Below are 24,311 nucleotides of genomic sequence, written 5' to 3'. Positions count from 1 at the left end.
GCAAGCTCGGATTCTTTTGAAAAGCAATATTTAAACGCAAGAAGGAACATAGCTGATGTTGCTTACAATTGCTGTGACTACGCAGTACTCGGACAAACGCAGTATTTCATGCAACCAAGTATCTGAGCATTGGAGACGGCAAGTGATGACTTTGAGTGCTGTACAATCATCACAGCCACTAGCTATTTCTCAAATTTAGCATGATATGGAAAATAGGGTCAAAATGTGAGGTGTCGCACAGCAACCAGGCTAACTGTTTCCGATCCGGGAACACAAAATAATTGAGCTGCGCGGTCGGACCCCTCTCTCTCTCTCTCTCACTCAATTTGCCCTTCAACCTTTTTGAACGTTGATAATGTTACTCCATTACCACGATGTCGTGATTCAGCAACAAGTAAAGAGAAAAGCCTGTTGTTTATACTATTTTGGCCACCTGATACATTGAATTGCGTATATAACATGTTGTGTGCATGTGTGTGTGTGTGTGTGGCGGATCATTGATAGGATTATGAAACTCTAGAAGAGAAGCAATGGCTGAATGACACCATTCTTGCGTTTCACCAAGAGTACCTTGAGCGCAGTGTGATTCCTGAAACTGCAAAAATATTGCTTTTACGTCCTGGAATGGTAGAACTCATTGCCCATATTCAAGGTACGGCCTTGTATGATTTTTTCTTATTGAGCCCTGACAACAAATGAAATTAAAATCATCTACGGACCCACCTCTGTATGTGATTTTAGATGCCACTTATCTTTCTTCGGCACTTCCGCCTAATATAAACCAGTATCATGCGGTATTTATCCCAGTCAACGATTCACGGCCGCACGTGGGCTACAGCGGATCGCATTGGTCGTTACTGGTGTTCTTGAGACGAGCGCACGCGTTCTATTACTACGACAGTATGGGGGAAACGAACGTGGCCGATGCACGCATGACGGCTCGAAAGATGACGTCTGTTCTTGGCTTTGACAGGAAACCGCCCAAACTCGTTCATATGAACACACCACGCCAAGCCAATGGAGCTGATTGTGGAGGTATGCTTTTCTTTATGGGATATTGAGGGGTGTGCGGAGCAGAGGGGGTTGGATGGAAAGTGAATGCACATAGTACGACCGAACATCGTGCACATAAATGGAGAGAGAGAAAGAGACCGTGCTTGAAAATCAAAGTTCTAATTACAGTGTGCTTACTCCTTTTTTATGCTATTGTTAAAAAAAACCACGATAGTGTATGTCATTGCTATTACAGATAACCTTGTTCAACGAATGATATCTCCGTCATCTTCGGGAGTGCCTCCGCCGGAAAAAGTGATGCATATTGAGAAATCGGATATCCGTGGAGTGAAACACGTTAGAAAAGAGCTGCGTAGACTGATCCAGCAATTAAGGTACGTATCACCACCGCCATTGAATAAAGAAGAAGAGACACGGGGCCAGAAAGATATACATCTATGATATGGTGTGGGATGAACCCAAAAAAAAAGGAACCTTTTTAATGGTGGTAATTCATGTGATGATGATTGATGAATATGCAATTTCTTTCTTTTTTGTTTTTGGTATATGATAAGAGCAAAGAAAAAGATATCGCGTATACTACAGATGTCGCCAGAAAAGGACAAAGCAAAATAATGTACACAGGTTTTTGAACTCGAAAAGATGAAATGGGAAAGCAAAGGACGAATAGATGGCTTGTGGATGGTTGGAAGAAGGGGTTGCCTATACATGTTATGCGTTGCTCGTGGGGTTGGGTGGAGGAGGATGATCATGACGATGTTGAAAGGACAAGGCAGGGATGGTCCATTAAAATCACTAGTTGCAGCGACTGTGCACAAAGGTCCGTGGGGTCTGATACATGTTGGATATGGAATCGGGAGCATTGTTCAGTAGACGCAAATGTTCCAACGGTGTGTTCGCATTGACTGCTCCTGTCTGATAAAGCAAAGCTGGAAATCTTTCCCGTGGTTGTAGCAGCAGCCCCCTAAGACCTATTTGTAATTGCAACATGAAACGTTGAGCATCCCAAATATGGCATAGTATCAACGAAACATATCTACTCAAGTGGACGTAGTACGCACAAACACAACACTTACTCATCCATGCTGCTACTGAGACCACCGAGCTCGCCATATAGTGTGATAATGTAGGTCCTGCAGATCGGCTGCTGCTATGTCTGTTTTTTTTTTTTTTTAGCCGTTTGTCAGCAATACGTCCACTGTTTTCTTATTACCAAAGAAAGCATAGAAACAAAGTTATTTACCCGAACAGACTGGTTGCCCCGATAGCGAGTCCGACGCATAGACCGACTGAACCTCCCACGCGAAAGAATTTAGAATGCTTGCTCTCGTGATGTGCGTTCATTAAGAAGAGTTTTCCAAAACCCGAGTTTATCGCAAAGTAAGTAAGAAAGAGAGAAAGAGAGAGAGAGACGGAGAGGGAAAAGAATGAGGTTAGAAAGGAAACTAAAGAGCTGCTTGTATTAAAGAGTCACGAATAAAGAGTGGTGGTTGCACACACACACACACACACAGAGGGCGGAGATCCACACTGCTAAAGGATGCGCACAAGCATTTCTCTCGTTTCTTGTTGCTGCTGCGACTACACTGATACGTAAAACACTCCTATACTGCTGGAAACCTGGAAACTCCCCCATCACCCCCCGCTATACACGCACACACACCGACCTTCCAGCAACCCCTTCCGTTTTAACTTATATAGTACATGCACCCGCGTCAAACAATGAGCAGACGATTTCAACACGTGAACAAGTACCGCAATGTCGTGGGCCGAGTAGAAAAGAAAGAGGTATGTTCCTTTTCTTTATTATACATACTCCCCTCTTTAGCTATTTCTTATATACTCGGGGAAATAACATCATTCGCTCTGTTTTAGCAATGGTATGCCGATGTTCCGGCAGCAACGACATCATCTTCCGACAAGGCCGGTCTGGTTCAAGCAAGTCGGACCTCACTGGCCGTGAAATGGTCTGGAAGTAAGTCCTTTTCTTTTGAGGACTTGTTGCACTGTACGAGTATCATTCTCCTCAAAAACCTTCGATTGCTATAATTAGACGGCGGATCGATCGGACTGTTGCCACTGGACAAGCCGGGGAAAACATGTGCAAGTGAAGCTCGCGTATTTCATGCGCATGGTGCCCCGCTAACTGACTGGGCTTTCTCACCGTTCAATGACGATCTGCTGGCTACTGGTGCAGAGGATGGCATGGTAACACATCAACGGACTCTGGGGATAATCTAGTACGAAAAAATTAATGATCGTTACATGTGTGGTATAGGTCAAACTGTGGAATGTTGAAGCATCAAAGGAACCATCATGTGTATCAACAGTGTCCATCCCTTCGCGTCGAGTCGATGTCGTCACTTTTCATCCTACAGCTGACCAGGTATATTTTGGGATCAACCCAATTAATTATCAGATCAGAAAAACCACAGAGAGTGAGCAAGCATAGACTGATTAAATTCGTACTATACAGATCGTCACGACTTTAGGAAATGAAGGCAAGAAAGTGTGTATTTGGGATGCACACAAGAGCGACAAAGCAGCATTGGAGATTGCTTCTCCAAGCGAGCCATTCCATTCGTTTTCTTGGAAGTCGGATGGTTCCTTGCTAAGCACGTCCGGTAAAGGTGTTGTTACAGTTTGGGATCCTAGAGCTGCTGAACAAATCTCGGTATGTTTGACTCATATACGGCGGGTGAAAACAGTATGTTAGTACAATTCGAATAACTAGTACTAAACTGAAGAAATTACGAGATAGACAGGTGCTGGCCACGAAGGCATCAAGGGCTCACGTGTAGTTTGGCTTGGAGAAACCAATTATCTGTTTACAGTGGGTCAGAGCAAGGTAATCACTCGGTGTAGTAATGACAAAGTGCTTTTGAAAAGAACAAAAAAAGTTGAGAGAGAAATATATTACCAAGTACATGCTCACCAATCGCATTTCAGTTCCGTAGCCGGGAATATGGATTATGGGACTCGCGTAACTTGGCATCGCCAGTCAAAAAGGCCTCGCTGGATCAATCGACTGGTATCATGTTACCGCTCTATGACGAAGACACAGAAACAGTCTATCTGATCGGCCGTGGCGATGCTTCGATCAGATCTATGCAGATGTCAGACCTGATCACACGACCCAGCATTGACGAGAACATGGCATGTGGCACGGTGGCGTCCGTGTATGGTGCAGCATTGGTGCCGAAACAATCCCTGCATGTCATGCAGGCTGAAATTGCTCGCGTATTGGCCGTGGTTGAAAATGCAATCATGCCTGTCTCTTTTGAAGTTCCCAGAAAGGTAATCCTAAATTCTACTATTCTCTAGTTAAGGTATGCTTATGCTTAATTGTACAACTTGCTGATGAAATTTTTAGCAATACTTGGACTTCCACGCTGACTTGTTCCCCGAAACCAAAGGCACTGGTATGGTACTATGTTTATGTCTGATCATCTTTCGGGCTGGTTATGGAGAAAAACGGAGGGCTAATTGAAATTACTGGTTGTATATAGTCCCTGGTTTGTCGGCGCCGGAATGGTTGGCTGGTGAAAACAAGCCCGTTGCAAAAGTTTCCTTGGACCCTGCAAAAGCAAAGAGCATCCCCACGACAGCCAACACAAACGGCAGTCAGCCAGCTGCTATCACCAAAGATGTTATGCAAAATTCACCTGCTGCTGCACCTGCTGCTGCTGCTGCTACTGCTATTTCGACTCCTCCCAGTAGTTCAACCAGCACTGCTTCAGAAAATCCGTCATCCGCTTCCGTCAAAGAACAAGAAAAATCGTCGCCATCTACAACTACTGAAGAAAAACAGTCAGCTGATGCTCAAGGAACGGAACCAAAGGAAGAGCAGGAAGCAACAGCGCCTAAGCCAAAGAAGAAGCTTCCTCAGTATGGATCGGCCCATGCTTCTGCATTCAAATACGTTTCCGGAAAGCTATATCACCCGAGCACACATTATGACGACTTGCGTGGTCTGTCCATCGACAAGAGCGGCAATTTCGACTTGATCCAAGCCAGCACGAAACTTATTGGTGTGCCGATTTCAGGTGCTGGTGGTCGTGTCGGCATAATCTCTATTAACAAGCCTGGTCGACTTCCTACGCAGATCCCATCCATATTATGTGGATCCACAGTAACCAACTTTAAATTTGATCCGTTCGATCCCCATGTTCTTGCTACTGCATCTGAGGACAACTGTATTCGACTTTGGAGAATCCCAGAGGACGGTCTGGAAGAAGATACCGGTGAACCATTCATGACATTGAAAGGTAATGCTATGATCGAGCTATATTTATGTTCTTGCATCAGCCTTCCTTTCTGCTAATACAGAAAGATTACCAAAATTAGATCCATCCATGGACAAGACAAGTCAAATTGAGTTCCATCCCATTACCAACAATGTCTTATTGAGCGTATCCAATGACCTCGGCAAGCCATCGATTCGTATATGGGACTTGGATACACAGGAAGTGAAATTCAAATATCCGGCTGGTTCCAACAATGGTGTTCTTTATTGTGCATGGAGCACCGATGGCAAAAAAGTCGCCATTCATGGCAAAGACAAGCAGTTACACGTACTGGACGCTCGATCAGGCGATGTGCTGGGTCAAACAAAGTCTCATGATGGTATCCGTCCTTCACGTATTGTTTGGCTCGATGCACATCGTGTTGCAAGTGTTGGATTTGGTCTTGGTTCGATGCGTGAAATCCTCGTTTTCGATATCGATAAATTGGAAAAGCCTGTTTTGAAAAAATCGATCGATGTCTCTCCCAGTGTCATGAGCGTGTACTATGATCCGGATTGTGATCTTCTCTATGTCGCAGGGCGGGTAAGAAAGGACAGCATTGTCTTTTGTTTATATTTATTTATTTTTTTGCTTTCTTGGATAAGGAATACTGACTTATCCCTCGTCTCCAAATAACACGTTTAGGGTGATCGTATCATTCATACATATGCCGCAAAGGAGCTCGAACCACTGGCAAAGATTGAAGGCACAACACTTCAACAAGGCTTAGTGTTTTTGCCAAAACGACTGTGTCACGTCAAGGAAACAGAAATTGCCCGATTCTACCGGTTGACGCCAACTTCGATCGAACCTTATGGCGTGCGTGTACCACGAGCAAGAGTGAGTATAATGCGATATGATTGTTTATGATTTTGTAAATTTACTCATTTTTAAATGACAACTGTAACTGTGTGTAGCCTGAATATTTCCAAGACGACATCTTTATTGACACGCCAGACTATGAGCATCCTGCGCAAGACGCAAAGAGTTGGTTTGATGGAGAAGACACGGAATTAAAGCGAGTTTCGCTGCAACCTGAAGGCATGACTCCGCTAAGCGAGGCGCCACCACCACCACAAGCGGCCCGATCCAAAGCCAAATTCGAGATGGGCAAAAAGATGGTCAGCGATGAGGAACGACGCCAGAATTTGATGAATCGCATGTTTTCTACTGCAAAACGCGTAGATGAAGAGGAGGAGGAACGGTTACAGAAGGAACAAGAACAAAACAAGGTTGCAGAAGAAGAGAAGGATGTCGCAGATGATGAATGGGATGATTAGATTACTACATGAGCCCTTTTTTCACTCACATTTTTTTGTAAATATACACATATATTTATTACACAATTACTACAACTTTGATGCAGCTATTGTATGCTGTCATGTATAGTTCTCTCTTTAAGCAATGGCCATCTTGGTCAATATTTAAATTGTTGCTGTCCTAGTGTTGGTGGCGCGATCGTTGAAAGTATTGGTGACGTAGGTATCGAGCCAACGTCGTAAGCTGGATGGTTTGCTGCTTTTATGATAATACGTATCCGTTTTGCCTGCTATTGGTGGCAGAAATGATGGTGATGAAGACGATCGCTCCTTGTTCGCTTTGCCGTGTGCGGTGACATAATTTGCGTGAAATTCAATATCATAGTTGACTGATGTTTTGTGAACTAAGCGTCCGATGGTACACTTCTCCTCTGCAGTATGCAATTTGTTCCTTTGAATTGTTAGAGGATTAACAATGGATAACCCGTGATTCAATAAAACATAAAGCATAGAGGCTCTCTTATTGTTTGAATGTGTGGCAAATTGACAGCGAGCCCATTTACAGATTTCATCTGGTTTCCAGTATAGAGTGTGAAAGAAAGATATTGGATCTTTGATATAATAGCCATCAGATTAACGAGTACAAACAAAAATGTGAGAGAAGACATTTATTTGATACAAAAGTGTAAGGGAGTATCATATGCTCTAAAGAAAAAATATTTAACCGGTCTCTGCAAAAAAGATATAAAAGAGAAAAAAATCCAAATTTTGTGTATCAAATTTCACTTCATTATCTTTGATTTCTTGGAGTCTACTCTATCTAAAATGCTTGATGTGTTGCAAGAATTATCATCGTAAGATACGAGCATATCCAAATGGGTTCACAACGAGCGCCTTTTCGTCAAACTGATGTATGCAAGTTATCTTATTGATTGCCAAGAGACCTAGGTTGCCATACTGAAGTACAGTAGATCCTCGTTAATTACATAGCGCGCATTCCTAAATTTTGTGTGAAATTAGTGAGGGTTGAAAGTAGGCGAAAACAGCTTGTACTAGTAATCCTTGCTATTGTTGTTTGTCTGATACCTCCAATAAACTCGACTGATGTAGTTCGGCGGTGGAGGCTGTGGATTGTTCATAATATACAGTATGGTAAGTGTATATAAAATCAATCCTAAAGACGGATGGGTGAAGCAAAAGTTGTTTTTCGATTTATGAATTAATCGCTATACTTTGTACAATATGATATCCGATTAATCTATATGCATACAGTACTAGATTACAAACAAGATACATACAGTGCATAATAAGAGCATAGAAGTCGAATACGGGCAACACGCCAGCAGTGTAATGAACTTTGGTTCAGAGGCTCCGTACATTTATGACACATACACCGAATTCAAAAACAGCAGGTTTGACAGCTGCCGTAACTCATTTTGGGTCGATTTGTCTTTGTATATCCAGTTTATCAAGGTTATCAAGTGATGGCAGTGTGCTGGTGTGCCTTTCTGATATGAAGAGTCTCCATGGTCCCTTGATGGCGCTGTTGTCGCTTATATACGTTGTATTTTAATGCTGCTACTGCTTCTACCCTTGCATAAAAGACTTGTCGCATACACAGATACCATTCAACTTAATATATTGACACTTCACATTCTAAAAAGCTCATTTATAATGCGTAATAATAGTAAAGAGAGCAAAACATATGCAGATTTATTGTTTTGAAATAAACCAAGGAGCGGCAAACATGACCAATGAACCTCTTAACTTGATGTTAATAGCTTTAAAAGCCTAGAGAAACAAAGATCGCCTGTCAGTTTTTGCATTTACATGTTCGTCTTAACCTCTTGTATTCGCAATCCTCACGTACCTTTTGTATGTACTGCATCTTGCTTTTGCGATTTGGGAAAATAGCATCCAGAATTGTAAATCACACTGTATATGTGTCGGTGATTACATCTGTTTATTGATTTTGGATCGTAAAGCCGCACTGTATATGCGTCGGCAGCTCCATCCTTTTTTTTTCATTTTGTCTGTTGCTTCCCCTACAAGATCGAAACAAACATAGCGTTAGATAATCGGTCAACCAAAACTTTAATGTCGTTCAGATAATTCAGAGAATAACTTACCATTGATGATGTATGTTGAAGGTATGTGCTAATGCGATGCTTATGTGATTGATGTCAAAGAGATCTTCTTAGTTCATGGTTGCTGCTCCTTTAATTATCCCAGTTGTATGGTATACATTAGTTTTATACTTTGCTCGTTGGTTTTTTAGTGTGTTCCTCTTGCTCCAATTGATCCAAGTGTTCAACCCAAGCCAGCGATGGGATCCGTGGTTGTGTTTTCAGTGAGTGGCACCACGAGATCACCGACCCAGACGATATAAACTCGCTGCCTTCACCAGAATAGCATATGCATGCTACACCGGCCTGTGGGCCCCCATACGCCCACCCATGGCCTGCAAGGCCATCATCGGCGCCCCAGCAGATGATACTCCAAGGCACATGGCAAAGTGTTGCGATGGTATAACATCGGCACTGACGTCCATGCTGCATGCATTCCAGCGTGTGTCATGTACTGTGTGGTAAGTGCATGAGAGTGAAGAAATTGGCGGTGTCATTTGTGCTGTGTCGTACAGGAAAACGTGACCGATTCTCTCGTCGAGTTGTGTTTATCGGTTGTGCGCTCAGTGCCTTTAACGTGAGTTCGTCACCATGAGTTTGAAAGCTGGATACGGATAGTGCCGCCTTTATTCCGCCTCAGAATGCCGTCGGGTCCCTCTGACAATCATGTGACCCTTGTTGATAGTGACTTTAGACGCAGTGTTTTGCTTGATGAGTCTTGGACAGGTGTGCTTCTCGTCCCTTCTTTTGTCCCCATTGCTGCTTCACCACTAAAACCGCCACAATAATGTGATACTGTTCCATCCAATAGCTGTGTCCCGTGTGCATCGCTGTCCTTGATATTCTTTGCCCGCCTATGCTGATGACTTTGCTTGTTATTTTCATGAGCAATTTTCAGATTGTTCGCCGCCTTTTCCCCCCTAAGAAGAATTTGAATGTAAGTATCATGTTTTGTCCGACTTGATATTGTTAGGATAGAACTTACTATATGCTTTGCATCCACCTAGCGGTTGAAATGTTGTCATTAAATATGTCTCCTCGTATCTTGTCGCCTAATCTTCCCGTGCTAAGCTTGGATTATGTCGCCAACATTATTTAGACGCTGTTCACCAGGGGCTGTCGCCATTATGATCCTTGTTCATCATGGACAGATGCATCAAGGTTACGGTGTGATATCTCTTGGTCCAGTGTCAAACACTCGTATGCGTGGCGCTCCATAGATGCTTTGTTGCCAGTATTGATTGACAGATGTGTTGCATTGCCATCGTGCTTCTTTGCCGCAACAGCCTCCTGTGCTTGGTTGCTACCGCACTCGAATTTGCTGCAATGATTCCTGGTTGATTATAATGTGTCGCCAAGAAGAGTTGCCACCTTGTGATTCTGATGGAGTCGAATAGTCGTGTGAATTGGTGCAGTTTTTGTCGCTGAAGTATCTTGCTTGATGGGGCCACCATAGCTAGCGACGGACACTGTTTGTCGATACGATGTTTGCCGCTGCTCCTTTTGTTGCCGCCTTCTCTTTGTGTTTTCACCACAAAAGTAGGGATGGTTAATGATGATGATGATCGTGCCGTTGATTTGGAACCATCCCACATATTTGCCCGCATGCAGTAACAGTGAAGATTTGTGGATTTGATCCGTCTACGGCCACACAGCTTGGAATTTTTGACCAGCTTGCATATTCCTCGTAAAGATGTATCATTAATGATTCATTGCTGCTGCGCCTGAGTATGACTCGCCCATAAATCATAGGTCGCCTTTTCCGCCTGTCACTTTTCGTCCGCTGAAGATAGTTGATGCCAAAGGCTGTTCCACCGCGACTTGCACTTGGTCCGCTTACGCACGTGTTAAATGCATGCAATTTTCCGCCGAGAATGAGAATTTGTCATATTGGATCACTTGAGAGAGCAGATATCCGCACCCACTTGAAGGGTCCTTGTCGCCATAGCATCGCCAATTCAATGCCACCTGGGAGGGGTTTGTAATGTTTGCTCGGCTAGCCTGGAAATCCGACGCCATCTGTAGCAGCATAACCCTCATGTTTTATCCACCAAGACCACACGAGACGACGTGATCAAGCCAAAGACGGGATTCTCACAACACCCCGAATTTTTACTCGGCTAGCCTGGAAAGCTGACGCTCTCCATCACGGCGTACCACCCACGCCGCTGGCCGGACACCCCAACCCGGACACCCCAGCTTCAAGGAATCCCGAGGCAAAGGTGAAGGCTGAGGCTGGACTAACATGGCTGTGGCACTGACTACAACCGGTGGAGGATCCAGGGTATGGAAAGGGCGAGGACAACTCCGGTTGAGCTTTCGGTGGCAGGGATTGGGTGAGCAACATTGCTCTAGTTGCAAGGACTTGTGCAGGAACACCATCCACATGAGATGGAACTGACTGGGATGACAACCTTGGGAAAGGAATAAATTCCTAATATTGGGCCCCTCTTCGCCTTCTTCACACCACATCCGTGTTGAATGCGATACGAAGAAGGGAAGAAGGAAAGGAAAAAGGATGTATCAGTTAGTAAGCCTCTTCTTATTAAAATGGCCGTAAGCATAGTACGTACCGTAATCATACACGCTTGGCGCCTTGGGTTGTCATTTGCTGTCAAGAACCGCCGCTGTACATGTGCCTCGATGGTGGATTCCTGCTGCCTACACAACCAGAGCGTTGCTCACCTCCCCACCACCGGCCCAACCATCATCGCTGTCCCCATATGCCCCCTCCAACCCCTTCACCCCCGGTGGCTGCAGCCAGTGCCGGCGCCAATGCCAGCCCCAGCCGCCTTTACCTCAAGAAACCATCCACTGAGATGTCCGGGCCGCACCCCATCGCCTGACGAAGGCGGAGACCGCCAGACACCCGCGAGCACCGTGGCCGTACCACGCATAACCTGTAATGCTACTCGGTTTCATCAGTATATCATTTTTGGCGTGATAGTAGTATAATATCATTCTTTAATCACTTACGGCAACCACAGCCCAGCCAAGCCGCCGTGCGCAACGAGCGCGCACCCAAATGCACCCAAGTACCGGCCCAGAGTGCAACACACCACAGAGGAACACGAGTTTGGCGAAAGAGAAGGAACCAGAGGAGGGCGGAACAGAAGGCAGACGCGGATTGAAGAGAACGAGACGAGCGGAAAGGAAGACAGGAGGAGGAAAGAGGAGAACCTATTTAAAATCGACAGCAATGTTAATAGCCTTGTATGTGTCCGCATAAAAGCAGCGTCCTCGGCTTACCAATAATCATAGAGCTTTCTTTTTTTTGTAGGTTTTTCAAGTACTTTTTTTCTGGTTTTTTTTTTGTGGGCTATAAGTTCGAATAGGAGAAACTCTGTCAATGATCGCGTGCAAGAAAAAACAAGTGGCGCATATGAGATACTTACTTTTCTAAGAGATTTTTAACTTTTTTTGGGTCTACATTAAAAGTTAAAGAAGTATGGTTAGCTTCTATTGGTTCTATGAGAGAGCGTGTCAAGCGTGAGCTGGCGGTGGTGCTTACTTTTCTGGTTTTTTTTTTCACTAGCACCACCAGGGGAACGCTGGCGCTGGCCCTACCCAGTCGACATACATCTCGTCGGAATCTTCTTCTTCGCACCACTCGTCGATGTCCATTGGCTCATCAGTATCCATGGCATCATCGTCGTCTTCTTCTTCTTCATTGCTAGGGACACCGAGGGGCGGAAAGAGAGGAGCTGGGGCGAAAAGAGGAGTGGTGGGGGCAGCTTGGTGTTGTGGCGGTGGTGATTGATGTTGCTGTTGCGGTGAGTGGTGATGCTGCTGCTGTGGAATTGGCGACAGGAGGGAAGAACGGGGTGACAGAGGAACGGGGGCGACAGAGGAACGGGGCGACCAGAGGAACGGGCGACCGGAAAGGGTTTGGCTGAGGTGATGGCGGTGGGGACGAACCCGCACGCGACAGAGCACCGAACGCATCATCATCATGACCGAGGTCAATGATGAGAGAGGACTCGGTGGAGAAGACGGGCTCAAAGGAGCGGTAGGAAGCGGTGGAGGGGTTGTCGAGGTTGCTGTTGGTGGATAGGACGGGCGAGATGTGCAGAGGCGAGTTGATGGTGTTGAAGGTGGAGTGCGAGTGGTAAGACAGTTGGGAAGCCGCGTCAGGGTCGTAAGGGGCAGTGGTGGCGTCGTCGTCACAAAGTCGTAATAGCCGGTGGCGTGGTTGTAGCTGTTGCTTAGAGAAGTCATCGTAGAAAAGTACGGAATAGAAAGCAGGTAAAGAAAAAGGAAAAGGAGGGGAAAGTAAAAAATGGGCTCTTTTTATATATCTTGGATGAATTTCCTTTTCCGGCTTATCAACCATTTGACCTTTCTTTTTGGAACCAATGATGGTGGATGACGCTCTAAGCAACGCGTTAGATACAGTAACTAGGAGATAAAGTGGCCAGAATACATAAGCTTGCTCATCGTTGCCATGAAAACACTGGCATCGACCTTGCTGCTATCTCAGGTGCGTGCCTCATGTAGAATAAATAAAAATCTATTCTTTTATTCGCGTCATCAGTGTCAATAGAGAAGCTGCTTCTCACCGTATTATGCAGTCAGTCAGTCTCGTAGCGTCACATACACGTTGGGTATCTGTCGTGCCGGAGGGTCTCCGAGCTCGGAAAATCACGACTTGATCGCTCCTCTCCACCCTCGACTTGAATGCCAAGATGGCTGAACCATAACACTTTGATATAGCCGTGTACAAAGACGAGACTAGTATGTACATGTAGCCTGGAAGGTGCACAATGCAAAGGGAAATGTCAGGCTGAATGCCATTGCTTTGGGAGATGAGCGACGCGTTGCTCTGTGTGTCCAGTGTGCTTGTGTAACCTGGCAAGAACTGGGTTGGCAGGTGATGCTGTCAACTTCTTTTGTCCCTTCCTTTTTTTTAGGAGGGGGGGGGGGTCAGCTGATCCACTATAGAATCACTGATAAGAAATAAACGCTCCTCTCCCATTATCTACTCTCTGCTCACTTTTTCAGTGTTGGGAATATAAAAGAAGCTACTACTACCTCGAGCGCACAAACTAACGAAGATACGTGTTGGCCCTGTAACAAAAGTGACAACGAACGACAAGCAAAGTGACAGACAGAGACGCGGTGGACAAGTCGAACAATAACAATAGATTGGCCGTTTCCTTGGGGGGTGCGTGTGTAACTTTGGACATGTGCATTTCTGTGTAACCCCAGAAAGACGGCTTTTCTACATAGACTTTCCTTCTCCCGTTTGGATGACGAGTCGTACTTGGGTGTGTGTTCATCAGATGAAAAGAAACTGTGTAGATAACGGAAAAGTAAGAAAGAAGGTTTCGGGTGTGTGTGTGTGTGTTGGTTCATCCTTTGAAGAAAAAAGAGCAGAGTAACCAATGCACGCTCCTGCGAAAAAAACCCTAAATCATCATGTTTTTACAGTACTGCACAAGCATCTGTCTTGTGTGCACGTATATATCAGTAAATCATGTTGCTCTTGTTTCCATGCAATGTGACACTCTAGATGTCGTATATACAATGGAAGTCATGCTCGTTTGTAAACGTCGTGTCTGTGTCCCCTTGAAAAGATCTATGATACGATATGCGATATTACGTAAGCTGATCCAGTCAGGGCCTACGTACCATATGAGGGATACATGCCACTGCATTGTTTGCATCGAAAAAGACCATGAGTAAAGAGCGTACTGACTAGCAAGCAGCAAAAGTCTAAAATCTGCTCGATAGACAATGACGTTGGCATCCATTTAAGAAGCGTACAGTAGTACCTCTCCGTGCTTATTTGTATCTAGGATATGAGCTATTATTGCTTCCCCTGTTCGTACCTATTATCATTGGGGTGGCAGGGTACAAACAGCCTGTGCAGGGACACCCTGATCCCCCAAAAAAAGAGAGTTGACAGTGTCAACTGCGAACGCAGGTCCTTCCATGTTACACGAGCACACTGGGCACGCCGAGCAACGCCCAAAGCAATGGCATTCAACCTGACGTTAGATCACTGCTCATCTGGATGACATTGCTTGCTTCATGCAACTATCTGTAAGGTTGTGTTGGTGCTCTCTTTGGCATCTTGTTCATCTTGAATTGCTGTACAAAACACTTCTATCTGAGCAGTTTATTATTTTCACAGCTCGAAACACCGTCTCTTGTTTTATAGAATTTAGGTTTGAGGCAATCAAGCCGAGAGCAGAGCATTTAAATCGGCCATCTCGGCATCCGAATTAAGTTTAGCGAGCCTCTCTCAAATATTGTCGAGCACGTCGTCCTTCTACACATGTGTTTAGAGTATGGTTGTCGAGCTAAAGGTGGACATCAAAACCACCACCATTTTCTTCTTATTCTTGCTGTTGCGGTTGCTGCTCTTCATCGTGTTTGTACTGTCGTTGCCCTTGCGGCTAGTGTTCTGGTGGTGTGGGTGCTTCGTGGTTCAAGATGCCACCTTTGTCCCGCTAGTCTTCTCCTCTGTTATGTTCTTGCTTTCCTTTACTTTAGAGACAGATTCCATGAGTACAGTGAGAAGGAAGGTAGAGTGGAAGAGTTGTGTTTGAAGTGGTAGCAAGAGAAGAAGGAATAAAGTGCGTTTGGTTACAGCCAACTGCTTTTATGTCTCCTTGAATAGATTCTTTTTGGAGTCACAGAGCTCACATTAATACATGAAATACCCGTTTGGCCACACACACTTTGAAAGTTTACATCGCGCCATGGCGAACAACAAAAACAGTGACTATCCGAACAGAAAGGACCATACATAGATACCACTACAACCTCAAAGTAAGCAGGCAACACCGTCATTACTGCATTGTAGGCCCCTCTTTCTCCCAGGACATATCAGTCTTACACACATCATCAAGTACATATCCAGACAAACGTTTGGAGTTTCATACTTAGCCTCTGTAGGATTATACTGTAGCAATAGCCATAGTCAGTGAGCACGGCACTAGGACTCCTTCAGTCGGGCCTTCCTAAAAGATACTGTTATTTATGCAATGTACATACTTCAGATATCTACGGATTAGGCGAAAACGAACGTATGCTTGGAAGATACTTTGCCTCGAGAAGAAACTATGACAGAGTGTTACTATGTACTAAGCTTGGGGCCGTCCGAGACTAATAGACTGGTCAGCTCCTGGGCCCGAGTGAAAACCCGAGTACAGTGGTCCCCCGCTTTTCGCAACAGTGGAAAGTCCCAGAAATTGTTGCAGAAATCGAAGATTTGCAAAGACCGGGGGAGCATTTGCGGGAAAATTAAGTTTCTAGTCCGGACTGATTGTTGCAGAAATCGCAGCATTTGCATAAGATAGGGTTGCAAAAAGCGGGGGACCACTGTATGTGCTTAAGGCTTGTGAAGCTAGTAGTGAACGTCTCGGCGTAGATACCATCGATTTGTGCTATCTGCATCGTCCAGAGCCCAACACGTAAGTCGTGATTTAATGGGATAACCGTGCTACTAGATGAATGTAGCAATGACAGTCGCCGGAGCTCACTTTGCTTACTATTTATGTCTTTGATAATAATCTAGTCCCATCGAAGAGACGATGGAGGTATTGGTAGAGTTGAGGAACGAAGGCAAAATCCGATACAACGGCCTATCGGAAGGTGTTGTCGATGAGCGTAGTGTGGAGAGAATGCATCGCGCCCACAAGGTCCATCCTATCGCCGCTTACCAAGTCGAATTTAAGCCTTGGACACTGGATATTGAGACAAATGATATGCTCAAAACTGCAAGAGAGCTTGAAATCTCCATTGTTACTTAGTAAGTCTAATCATGTTTGAAGAAAGTTATAATGTTCTTTTAAAATACAACGATTCCCTAACTCACTATGATATCATTACTATTTTATATTTCAAATCTTATTTCTATCTTATATGCATATATAACAAGCTCCCCTCTTGAACGTGAATTGTAAATTGGATCAATCAAATCGCTTGATGACTCGGAAGAAAATGACAGTCGTAGAAGATACCCTTGTTTCTCTCCTGAAAACTTTTCAAGAATGTTAAACTTGTTGAGAAAATTAGAGTCCTCGCCGACAAAAAAGGTGTCAGTACAGGTGAACTGACTCTTGCCTATCATAGGTACTGGCGCATAAAAATGATTTTATCGCTATCCCCGGAACGAAACGCATTAAGTACCTCGAGCAGAACGCCAATGGTGGCAAAATACAACTTTCTGAAGGCGAAGTGAAGGAAATCCACAGAGTAGTTGATGCTGCCACTGTAAGCGGCAGTCTTTATTCAAGATGCACAACCAACCTTCAATACTTGAATACAAGAGCTCTGGATAGTATTAGTACCGTGATGTGTGCATTGTTAAGATTATCAATATAGCCGCCAAAATAGAAGAATATGATTCAAGCTTACATTTTCAAATTTCGACCCTGTATGCAGCGTCGATTAATGTAGCTGCCACATACCAAAACGTCTGTTGCAGTTATAATCGTTGCATAAATTCTCGTCTTCTTTTATTGATCGATCGATCGATCACAAAATAACATCACTTTCAATTTCACGGCTTATTGCTTGTTTGCTATATGCCCAAAGCGACGAACAATTATTGCCATGAATTATTCGCGAACAGAAACTGCATCAAGTATCAAATAGTGTCATAAACTCTACAATATTGCTAAAAGCAATGAGCCTGAATTGCTGATGGAGTACAAACATACAGTCCCATATTTGATCAGCTTTTAAGATTTATTCCTGAATACGGATAGTGTCTGGGTTGTGCCAATGTATTCAATATATTTAAGCGAATTGATGAAATGCCATACGATACTGTATTCGAGCGACTACTTGCTTGTCCTTCGCTAGACGAGACCATTATTAATGGCAACATCTTAAAAGAAACAATCCTGTTTAAGTAGACCGTAGACCGTTGCTATGTCATAAGTCACATGTTTTGTGAAAGCACAGTAATATGTGGTCTTCCAACACAACATGAAGTTACATAATACACTCATAAACAAGGAATGCCATCTGGTGCTGTAATGGTTGGCGCATATGATACACATGCGGTAGAAAGAACGATACTCAGTAACAAGGAAAAAACAATGGCCTTTTCGTGAACGCAGGAGCATAGCTATTGCTATGATATCATTATAATTACGCATGAATTTCTATCATAAAAAGTAAAAAATGCAAGTACTGCTTTGAAGACGTCCAACATTATTGTTACAGTATGAGATTAAAAAGGTGTTTCCTCTTAGTGATAAGTAAGTCCACTACGGCGCATGTGCTATTACAAAATATTTTTATGTGGAATCTCTATTCGACAAGCAGGATGATGGCCGATATGGACGGGTGTGTTGCCTTTACATATTCAAGTCATCATGTTTTATTTGGCGTATTGTTAGTACAGTCAATGTTGACGCTAACGGGAATTAACGTTTGGCGGGAGTATATTCCATATAAGCCACAAAAAGAGGTGTACTATTAAGAAGGCTGAAGTTATTGGTAATCGACGTTAATGGACGGATTTTTAAGGAATGAAATTTTATGTGTATACAGCTTGAAAATAAACCAATTTAACTATTTAGGGGGATTTACAGCTTGAGCTGGTGCATAGCGAGCACCACTAATTATGGCGGTATCAATGATTTCGCGTAGTTCCTTCATCTCTGCATCTAAAAATTCCACCTCGCCAGCTTTAACGTTCTCTTCAAGGTACTTAATTCGCTTAGTTCCAGGAATAGTGATAAAGTCATTTCCTTGAGCCAACACCCACGCAAGGATTAGCTGCGATGGAAGAACACCTTTCTTTTCAGCAAAAGTTTGGATTTTCTTGACAAGTTCAAGGTTCTTGGGGAAGTTTTCAGGAGAATAACGGGGGCTTGTTTTACGATAGTCATCTGGTCCGAAATCATCGGGCGACTTGATAGCGCCGGTCAAAAATCCACGTCCAAGAGGACAGCTATATATGTGCAGTAGAAATGATCAGTCAATTACACTTCTTGTCATTGTTAACCTTGTCCGTTTTCCAAGTGTTGTTTCAAATGAAGTTCTGCTTACAAAGCAACAATGGAGATTCCGAGCTCTCTTGTAGTTTTGAGCATATCATTTGTTTCAATATCCAAAGTCCAAGGCGAGAATTCGACCTGGTAAGCGGCGATAGGATGGACCTTGTGGGCGCGACGCATTCTGTCTACACTATGCTCATCGACAGCACCTTCCGATAGGCCTATGTGCCGAATTTTCCCTTCATTTTTCAGCTCTACCAGAGCCTTCATAGTTTCTTCGATAGGGCTGAATCAAATAAGTTGAGAAAAAGTAAGCCACAAGAAGTCTTAATTCCTTTAGTGGTATACAGCAATGGATAGTACAGTAGCATATTCAAAGTTTAGCTTACGTGTTAGGATCCGGCCGATGTTGGTAGTATAAATCGATGGTGTCCACGCCAAGACGCTTTAGACTATCCTCGCAGCACTGGCGAACATATTCAGGTTTTCCATTGAAGCCCAAGAATTTTCCAGCCTCGTCTCTGACGATGCCAAACTTGGTGCACAAAAACACCTTGTCGCGATTTCCTCTCGCCGCAAAATAGCGTCCGAGCAACTCTTCGTTCTTTCCCAGCCCATAGACGTTGGCTGTGTCCCAAAAACTGCAACCGAGCTCCAATGCACGATCCAAAACAGCCATGTTTGTTTCTTCGTCTGAGGCACCATAAAACTCGCTCATGCTTAGGTAATCAATTATATTCAAGTCAGTCATCAGAGCTTATCCGGTGTCCTATGATTTTTTTTACATATTGAACGTTTCGTATCACCCACTAAGCATACCAGCCCAGCAACAGTAACAAAACAGCGCAATCTTGTCATGAAAGATTTCCTTGACCTACCCCATACAACCTAAGCCGAGCGGATTTACAAAAGCGGCAGATCCTTTTCCGAGTTCGCGAGTTTGAGCCATAATAGTAGTTACTATTGGAAAGATAATAAGGTCAGCAAAAATTTAAATAAAAAGGTTTTATATACCTGGAAGTGTTTTGTGCTGCGAAACAAACATTTCCAGTTTGCTCAAAAAATGACGCGTTCTGTTTACTTATTTGGTAAGGTTATGTTGGGAGGTACTGTACATGGAACGATCGGGTTCAAATAAAGTTGCAGAGCCTTGAGCGTTTTTACTATTCTTTCTATTCTAACCACAAATCTTTGAAGACGAGTTTATGCTACAAGAAAGCTTTTATATCACATATTATACGCTATAATCCTCAGAGCACTACACTACATCTACGATTTCATCAAATAAAGTGTCGAGCTACTGGTGAGTTTACGTCAATTTTAAACAGGCTGGTTTATGTCGACTTTTTTTGGGTGGAGATGATTTATTGAAATACCGTTGTTATCGGTATATATGAAGCCACGAAGATATTTACATAATTAGATAATGTCACTAGGATATACATGTGTTTTCTCTATGTATCTGTTGTAGCGCCAATGTGGTGCTGGCTGCCACACCATCTGGCCAAAAAGTCATTCCTTCAAATATATAATGCCAGTGGGTTAAATCGACCTTATGCAGGAGAAAACTTGATAATTAGTCTTGTGTCACCCAATAATGATATCCGGTGTAGCACTTGAATTGTATCGTCAAATTCGTTTGATTGTAAGGCTTCGGTTAACATCGAAAGGGAACATAAAATTGGCATGTTCAACATAGTACAGTATAATGCTTAAATCTTTGTTTATGGAGCGTTTTACGCGGGGTTCACGGCCTTCGTATGACGTTTCAAAGTATTACAAAATCAACAATTATCCTAGAACTCCCTTGCACACAACGCTCATCGTCTAAGACGTAGCATATTTAAATCCTGAGCAATCTATGAAAATATGATACGGTGGGATTGGACTTCATCGGCGGCCAGGTAGAAGCAATCTTATGGATAAACTTTTAGCAATTTACCGAAGCTTTCTGATTAAATCCATCATTTAAATCTGATATTAGTACGTTTATATACTTGCTTGTCAGTTTAAATGGTATTATTATTTCTTTTACATTAATTTAATAAGCTGGTTTTTTATATTGTTTGTAAGGGACTCACAGTCCAGATTTTACCTGCCAAATGTCTGATCGAAGGGATTTAGAGAAACTGTCGTCCGTAGCATTATGATACGCTTCCAATTGGCTCGGACTAACACTTCAGGTTTTTCCCGTCCATTCCAGATGTGAAGCTGTATAAATTCAATTTCTCTCTTCAATCCTTAGAAAAATGGGTTGAATGTTGTAAAGATACCATTTAAATAGGGAAATACATACGGTATGCGCTTCATTATTACTGTCTATCGTATTATCCATTTCAATCTATGTATACAGAAAATGCCAGCAAAAATTTCATAGACATCCATTGCAACAAACTAATACACTCGGCTTTTTATATCATTACCCAATTCCCCCAAATTACAAGACAAGATAACAAATGTTTAGCAATGAATGGCTCTGTTACTCACTGGGATCCAATAGCATTCGTTTTATCGATATTTAACTAATCAGAGAATAAAGTTCAGTGACAATAGGTTTTTGATTTGTCTGCACTTGTACATATAATTGTGTAATTCAACCTGTATTATGTACTATATTTAAAGCTTGAAAGTGGTGTAATGGTTGCTGGAAAGGCATCATTTCATAAAGATATATTTATTATGTACTACATATAATAGTATTTAAAAGGCTATCATACATGACAATTATTACCCTGACTACTACGAATCCCCAACACCTCGCTAGCTTTCACCCTTCGTAATTTCAACCTTTTTATTAAGGGGATACTCAGATAGAAATTAACGGGCAAACTCTGCATGTATGGCTTATGTGTTTAATGGAGTTATATTTGAAAAAGAAATTCAATTCTGCTTTGCAGTGGGTATAACTACAAACCGGCATTGTGTTTTACTAATATCATAGCAGCATTAGATTATATTATGTAAAATATACAGAAGTTGAAATACAAAATTACAAATGATGTGCTATTATTATACACATTTATAACGACGTTGCTTTATAGTCCACGGGCTTTACGCATCTGCGCCCACTTTTGAGGCTTCATCTTTACATAGAGTACCGGTAGACCAAGAAGCACAATTAGAACACCACAGCCGGTAAATAGAATGCCTGTTCCCATGGCACGCATCAAATCAGATGAAGTCAATGTGCCTACACCAGCAAATAGGTAGCGTGATAGGTTATTGCATGATGTGGCAGAAGCAGCATGGCTACGATGAGAATCTACGAGATACGTAGTCAAGGTGACGTGAGGTAGCATGATGGATCCCGAAACTATATAATTGAATTAAAAAAGGTCGACCATTAACTCTTGATATACATCCATACACGGGTCACATGTACATAACACATTTAATGAGATATGAAATGAAGCACTATATTACCAAAGAAAGAGAAAGCCATAGGAGCAGCATAATGAACATTCTGTTTGACAGTCCATCCATACCCTGTAAGCACGCCTAGAAGGAATAGTGCTACAACTCCTAAAAGCGGTATACTGAGTCGCATCTCAGGGTTTGTGGTTTGCTGGTTATCGGTAGCTTTCTTGACGTTATTGTTGTAGACAAAATCGGATAATCTTCCCCCAATGTTACCGCCGATCATTCCGCCAATAGCAGCAGGCAAGTAACATACACCAATTATGCCAGAGTCAAGTTTATATTGGTTTGCAAATACCCAAGCGAACGAGGTGTTCATCAAATAATACACACCGAACCTAGCATGTTGGGTTTGCATAATGTATATTTAGCTCACAATAGTAGAAGTGTATATCTGGTGTGATAAATATCGAACGTCAAACCGAAAGAACGAGTAAACTTACAGAATACCCAGGTAGAGGACCGAAAAGGAAACATTTGGGAAGAGCAAGAATCTCAATGGGCTCAAAGGATTTGCGAACCGAATCTTGTGCTTGCGTTTCTTTTCTGTCAACTCCTTACTTCTGTTGTCATTTTCTATGCCTTCTTCTTCTGCAATCGCTTGTACTTTCTCCTTGTGTCGGAATGTTTCCGGTAGAAAAAATAAAATTAAAAGGAAGATACCGAGCCCGAAGGATGCGGAAAACCAGAATGTGGCCCTCCATCCAAATGCTTCTGTAAGAAACCCACCGATGATAGGTCTATTAAAAGAGAACAGCATCAACACAATTGATTCGATGTATGTTAGACATTCCGTTCTCCCGAGTAAATGCTTGAAAAGTTGTTGCTTTGTACAAAGTAACAGTATGCAACTCACCCAATCGCTGGTCCCATGATAGGTCCAAGGACATACCATGCGTAAGCACGACCTCGTTCATGTGAATCATATATATCACTAAGAGTACCAGCCCCCATACTTTGAACCTTGATGATGGCAATGTATTTAATAAGACGATGAAGTATGTGTTCTATTTTCCCGAATCGTTCAGCATGTCATTGGCGTCTTTACTTACAGAGGATGCACCGACAGCACTGATACCACGAAAAACAATCAACATGGCAATGTTTACCGATACTGCACAAAGAACTGTTCCAACAACTGTAATTGCAAACGACAGCAGGTATATGTTTCGACGGCCTCCCCTATCGCTCCATGACGCCCACATCAACGGCTATAACAATAAGTTATGTATATGTAAATGAGTCGCACAGATGTTTCATAGAAAGGAGTACAAAATCCCATCACTTACACAAATTGCAGTAACGAATACAAATAACGACACTAAAAGAGAAAGCAAAAAGAACTAAGTGTTTAGTAGCATATTGTACGGTATGGTAAGATGGATGAGTAAGACCAACCTGACGCATTGACTGCTGTATCCGTTGTGTTGAAGGCTTCTTGCACATTTACTAGTGCTGGATACTATACATCGTTATCAATTTAAAAACGTCAGGTAAACTGCATGGTAACACGTTACTCGTTTTAAAGTAGTACATGTAACTTTCCCCCGGATCATCGTTTTCGCATGCCAACACAATAAAATTGTCTACATACATAGACTGTGGAAGAAATTGGCGCCCTGAAAGTAGAAAAACATGGTCTTCATTGATTTTTCTTCACTTCCGAGTGTAGCAGAAATACAGATTTTGATGTGTAGCTCTTACATTGTACCGGCAGATGCAATAATGAAAAGAATCATGTACTTTTTGGCTGTGGAAAACGTAAGCGGATCAACATCCGAAGGTTCAGTTTTCCAGAATTCCCACCATTTCTTAGTAAAAGCAGCTTTGGTTTGAGCATCATCGTCATCGTAGTCATCATTGTTATCGTGGACCGTAATCATAGTTTTTACTACTGCTGTCCCATTGTCGCTAGTAGTCGATGCATCAGGAATGACAAAAGAAGCAGGATGCTCGTCATCACCACCACTGCTGCTGCCGCCGTCTATTTGTATTTTTTCATGCGCAGATGGTATATTTTTTTCGTCCATAACGTGCTGTTGTATTTGTGCGTGGTTGCTGTGTATTCTTACAGTAGTAATGTCGAAATAAAAATATATCAAAAGAACATAATAGAATAGATCGAAGAAAGAGAGAGAGAGAGAGAGAAGCTGATCCAATCCTTTTCCGCTTATTCAAATCAGTTAAATGGAAAATACTTTTTCCCTCTGACAGTTTAAAGAGAGCAATGTGTAACCTTCGAAACAA

At 42.9% G+C, this 24,311-nt stretch overlaps 8 protein-coding genes across 8 annotated transcripts; 4 read left to right on the top strand and 4 right to left on the bottom strand.

Moving 5' to 3' along the window:
* Nucleotides 1–355: 355 nt before the first annotated feature.
* On the top strand, nucleotides 356–1,660 carry BDB00DRAFT_785494 (uncharacterized protein; the record flags this gene model as incomplete). The annotated part of the gene is made up of 5 exons (XM_053120544.1): nucleotides 356–394; nucleotides 505–652; nucleotides 742–1,035; nucleotides 1,250–1,388; nucleotides 1,639–1,660. The coding sequence occupies 5 exons, from the start codon at nucleotides 356–358 to the stop codon at nucleotides 1,658–1,660; spliced, it is 642 nt and encodes a 213-aa protein (XP_052982667.1).
* Nucleotides 1,661–1,809: 149 nt separating this feature from the next.
* On the bottom strand, nucleotides 1,810–2,358 carry BDB00DRAFT_869343 (uncharacterized protein; the record flags this gene model as incomplete). Its single annotated transcript, XM_053126590.1, has 3 exons — nucleotides 1,810–1,985; nucleotides 2,091–2,170; nucleotides 2,258–2,358. The coding sequence occupies 3 exons, from the start codon at nucleotides 2,356–2,358 to the stop codon at nucleotides 1,810–1,812; spliced, it is 357 nt and encodes a 118-aa protein (XP_052982666.1).
* Nucleotides 2,359–3,049: 691 nt separating this feature from the next.
* Nucleotides 3,050–6,688, top strand: BDB00DRAFT_117680 (uncharacterized protein). Its single transcript, XM_053116124.1, has 10 exons — nucleotides 3,050–3,222; nucleotides 3,293–3,400; nucleotides 3,491–3,688; nucleotides 3,776–3,862; nucleotides 3,964–4,311; nucleotides 4,388–4,436; nucleotides 4,524–5,282; nucleotides 5,362–5,843; nucleotides 5,946–6,140; nucleotides 6,218–6,688. Exons 1-10 carry the CDS (start codon nucleotides 3,220–3,222, stop codon nucleotides 6,578–6,580), a joined length of 2,592 nt encoding a protein of 863 aa, XP_052982665.1. The 5' UTR covers nucleotides 3,050–3,219; the 3' UTR covers nucleotides 6,581–6,688.
* Nucleotides 6,689–10,716: 4,028 nt separating this feature from the next.
* Nucleotides 10,717–11,035, bottom strand: BDB00DRAFT_808713 (uncharacterized protein; the record flags this gene model as incomplete). The annotated part of the gene is made up of 1 exon (XM_053122429.1): nucleotides 10,717–11,035. One exon carries the CDS (start codon nucleotides 11,030–11,032, stop codon nucleotides 10,832–10,834), a length of 201 nt encoding a protein of 66 aa, XP_052982664.1. The 3' UTR covers nucleotides 10,717–10,831.
* A 395-nt stretch (nucleotides 11,036–11,430) lies between these two features.
* Nucleotides 11,431–12,247, top strand: BDB00DRAFT_808706 (uncharacterized protein; the record flags this gene model as incomplete). Its single annotated transcript, XM_053122428.1, has 3 exons — nucleotides 11,431–11,585; nucleotides 11,662–12,004; nucleotides 12,081–12,247. Coding segments are annotated over exons 1-2 (228 nt in total), but the record flags the coding sequence as incomplete, so codon positions are not given.
* Nucleotides 12,248–14,965: 2,718 nt separating this feature from the next.
* Nucleotides 14,966–17,031, top strand: BDB00DRAFT_936890 (NADP-dependent oxidoreductase domain-containing protein; the record flags this gene model as incomplete). The annotated part of the gene is made up of 7 exons (XM_053129239.1): nucleotides 14,966–15,215; nucleotides 15,428–15,462; nucleotides 16,030–16,106; nucleotides 16,211–16,444; nucleotides 16,643–16,742; nucleotides 16,768–16,908; nucleotides 17,020–17,031. The coding sequence occupies 7 exons, from the start codon at nucleotides 14,966–14,968 to the stop codon at nucleotides 17,029–17,031; spliced, it is 849 nt and encodes a 282-aa protein (XP_052982662.1).
* Nucleotides 17,032–18,022: 991 nt separating this feature from the next.
* Nucleotides 18,023–19,611, bottom strand: BDB00DRAFT_808702 (aldo/keto reductase). The gene is made up of 4 exons (XM_053122427.1): nucleotides 19,526–19,611; nucleotides 19,037–19,366; nucleotides 18,700–18,933; nucleotides 18,023–18,601 (listed from the first exon to the last, which is right to left on the bottom strand). The coding sequence occupies exons 1-4, from the start codon at nucleotides 19,594–19,596 to the stop codon at nucleotides 18,220–18,222; spliced, it is 1,017 nt and encodes a 338-aa protein (XP_052982661.1). The 5' UTR covers nucleotides 19,597–19,611; the 3' UTR covers nucleotides 18,023–18,219.
* A 1,755-nt stretch (nucleotides 19,612–21,366) lies between these two features.
* On the bottom strand, nucleotides 21,367–24,261 carry BDB00DRAFT_808693 (major facilitator superfamily domain-containing protein). The gene is made up of 9 exons (XM_053122426.1): nucleotides 23,769–24,261; nucleotides 23,659–23,683; nucleotides 23,463–23,526; nucleotides 23,354–23,385; nucleotides 23,117–23,275; nucleotides 22,921–23,027; nucleotides 22,508–22,804; nucleotides 22,071–22,402; nucleotides 21,367–21,960 (listed from the first exon to the last, which is right to left on the bottom strand). Exons 1-9 carry the CDS (start codon nucleotides 24,092–24,094, stop codon nucleotides 21,683–21,685), a joined length of 1,620 nt encoding a protein of 539 aa, XP_052982660.1. The 5' UTR covers nucleotides 24,095–24,261; the 3' UTR covers nucleotides 21,367–21,682.
* Between the last annotated feature and the right edge of the window lie 50 nt (nucleotides 24,262–24,311).

This window comes from Zychaea mexicana (assembly GCF_025766255.1).
Source record: "Zychaea mexicana strain RSA 1403 chromosome Unknown BDB00scaffold_14, whole genome shotgun sequence".
NCBI lineage: Eukaryota > Fungi > Mucoromycota > Mucoromycetes > Mucorales > Lichtheimiaceae > Zychaea > Zychaea mexicana.
Note: the sequence above shows the minus strand (reverse complement) of the source record. Positions and strands in the feature narration are given on the sequence as shown.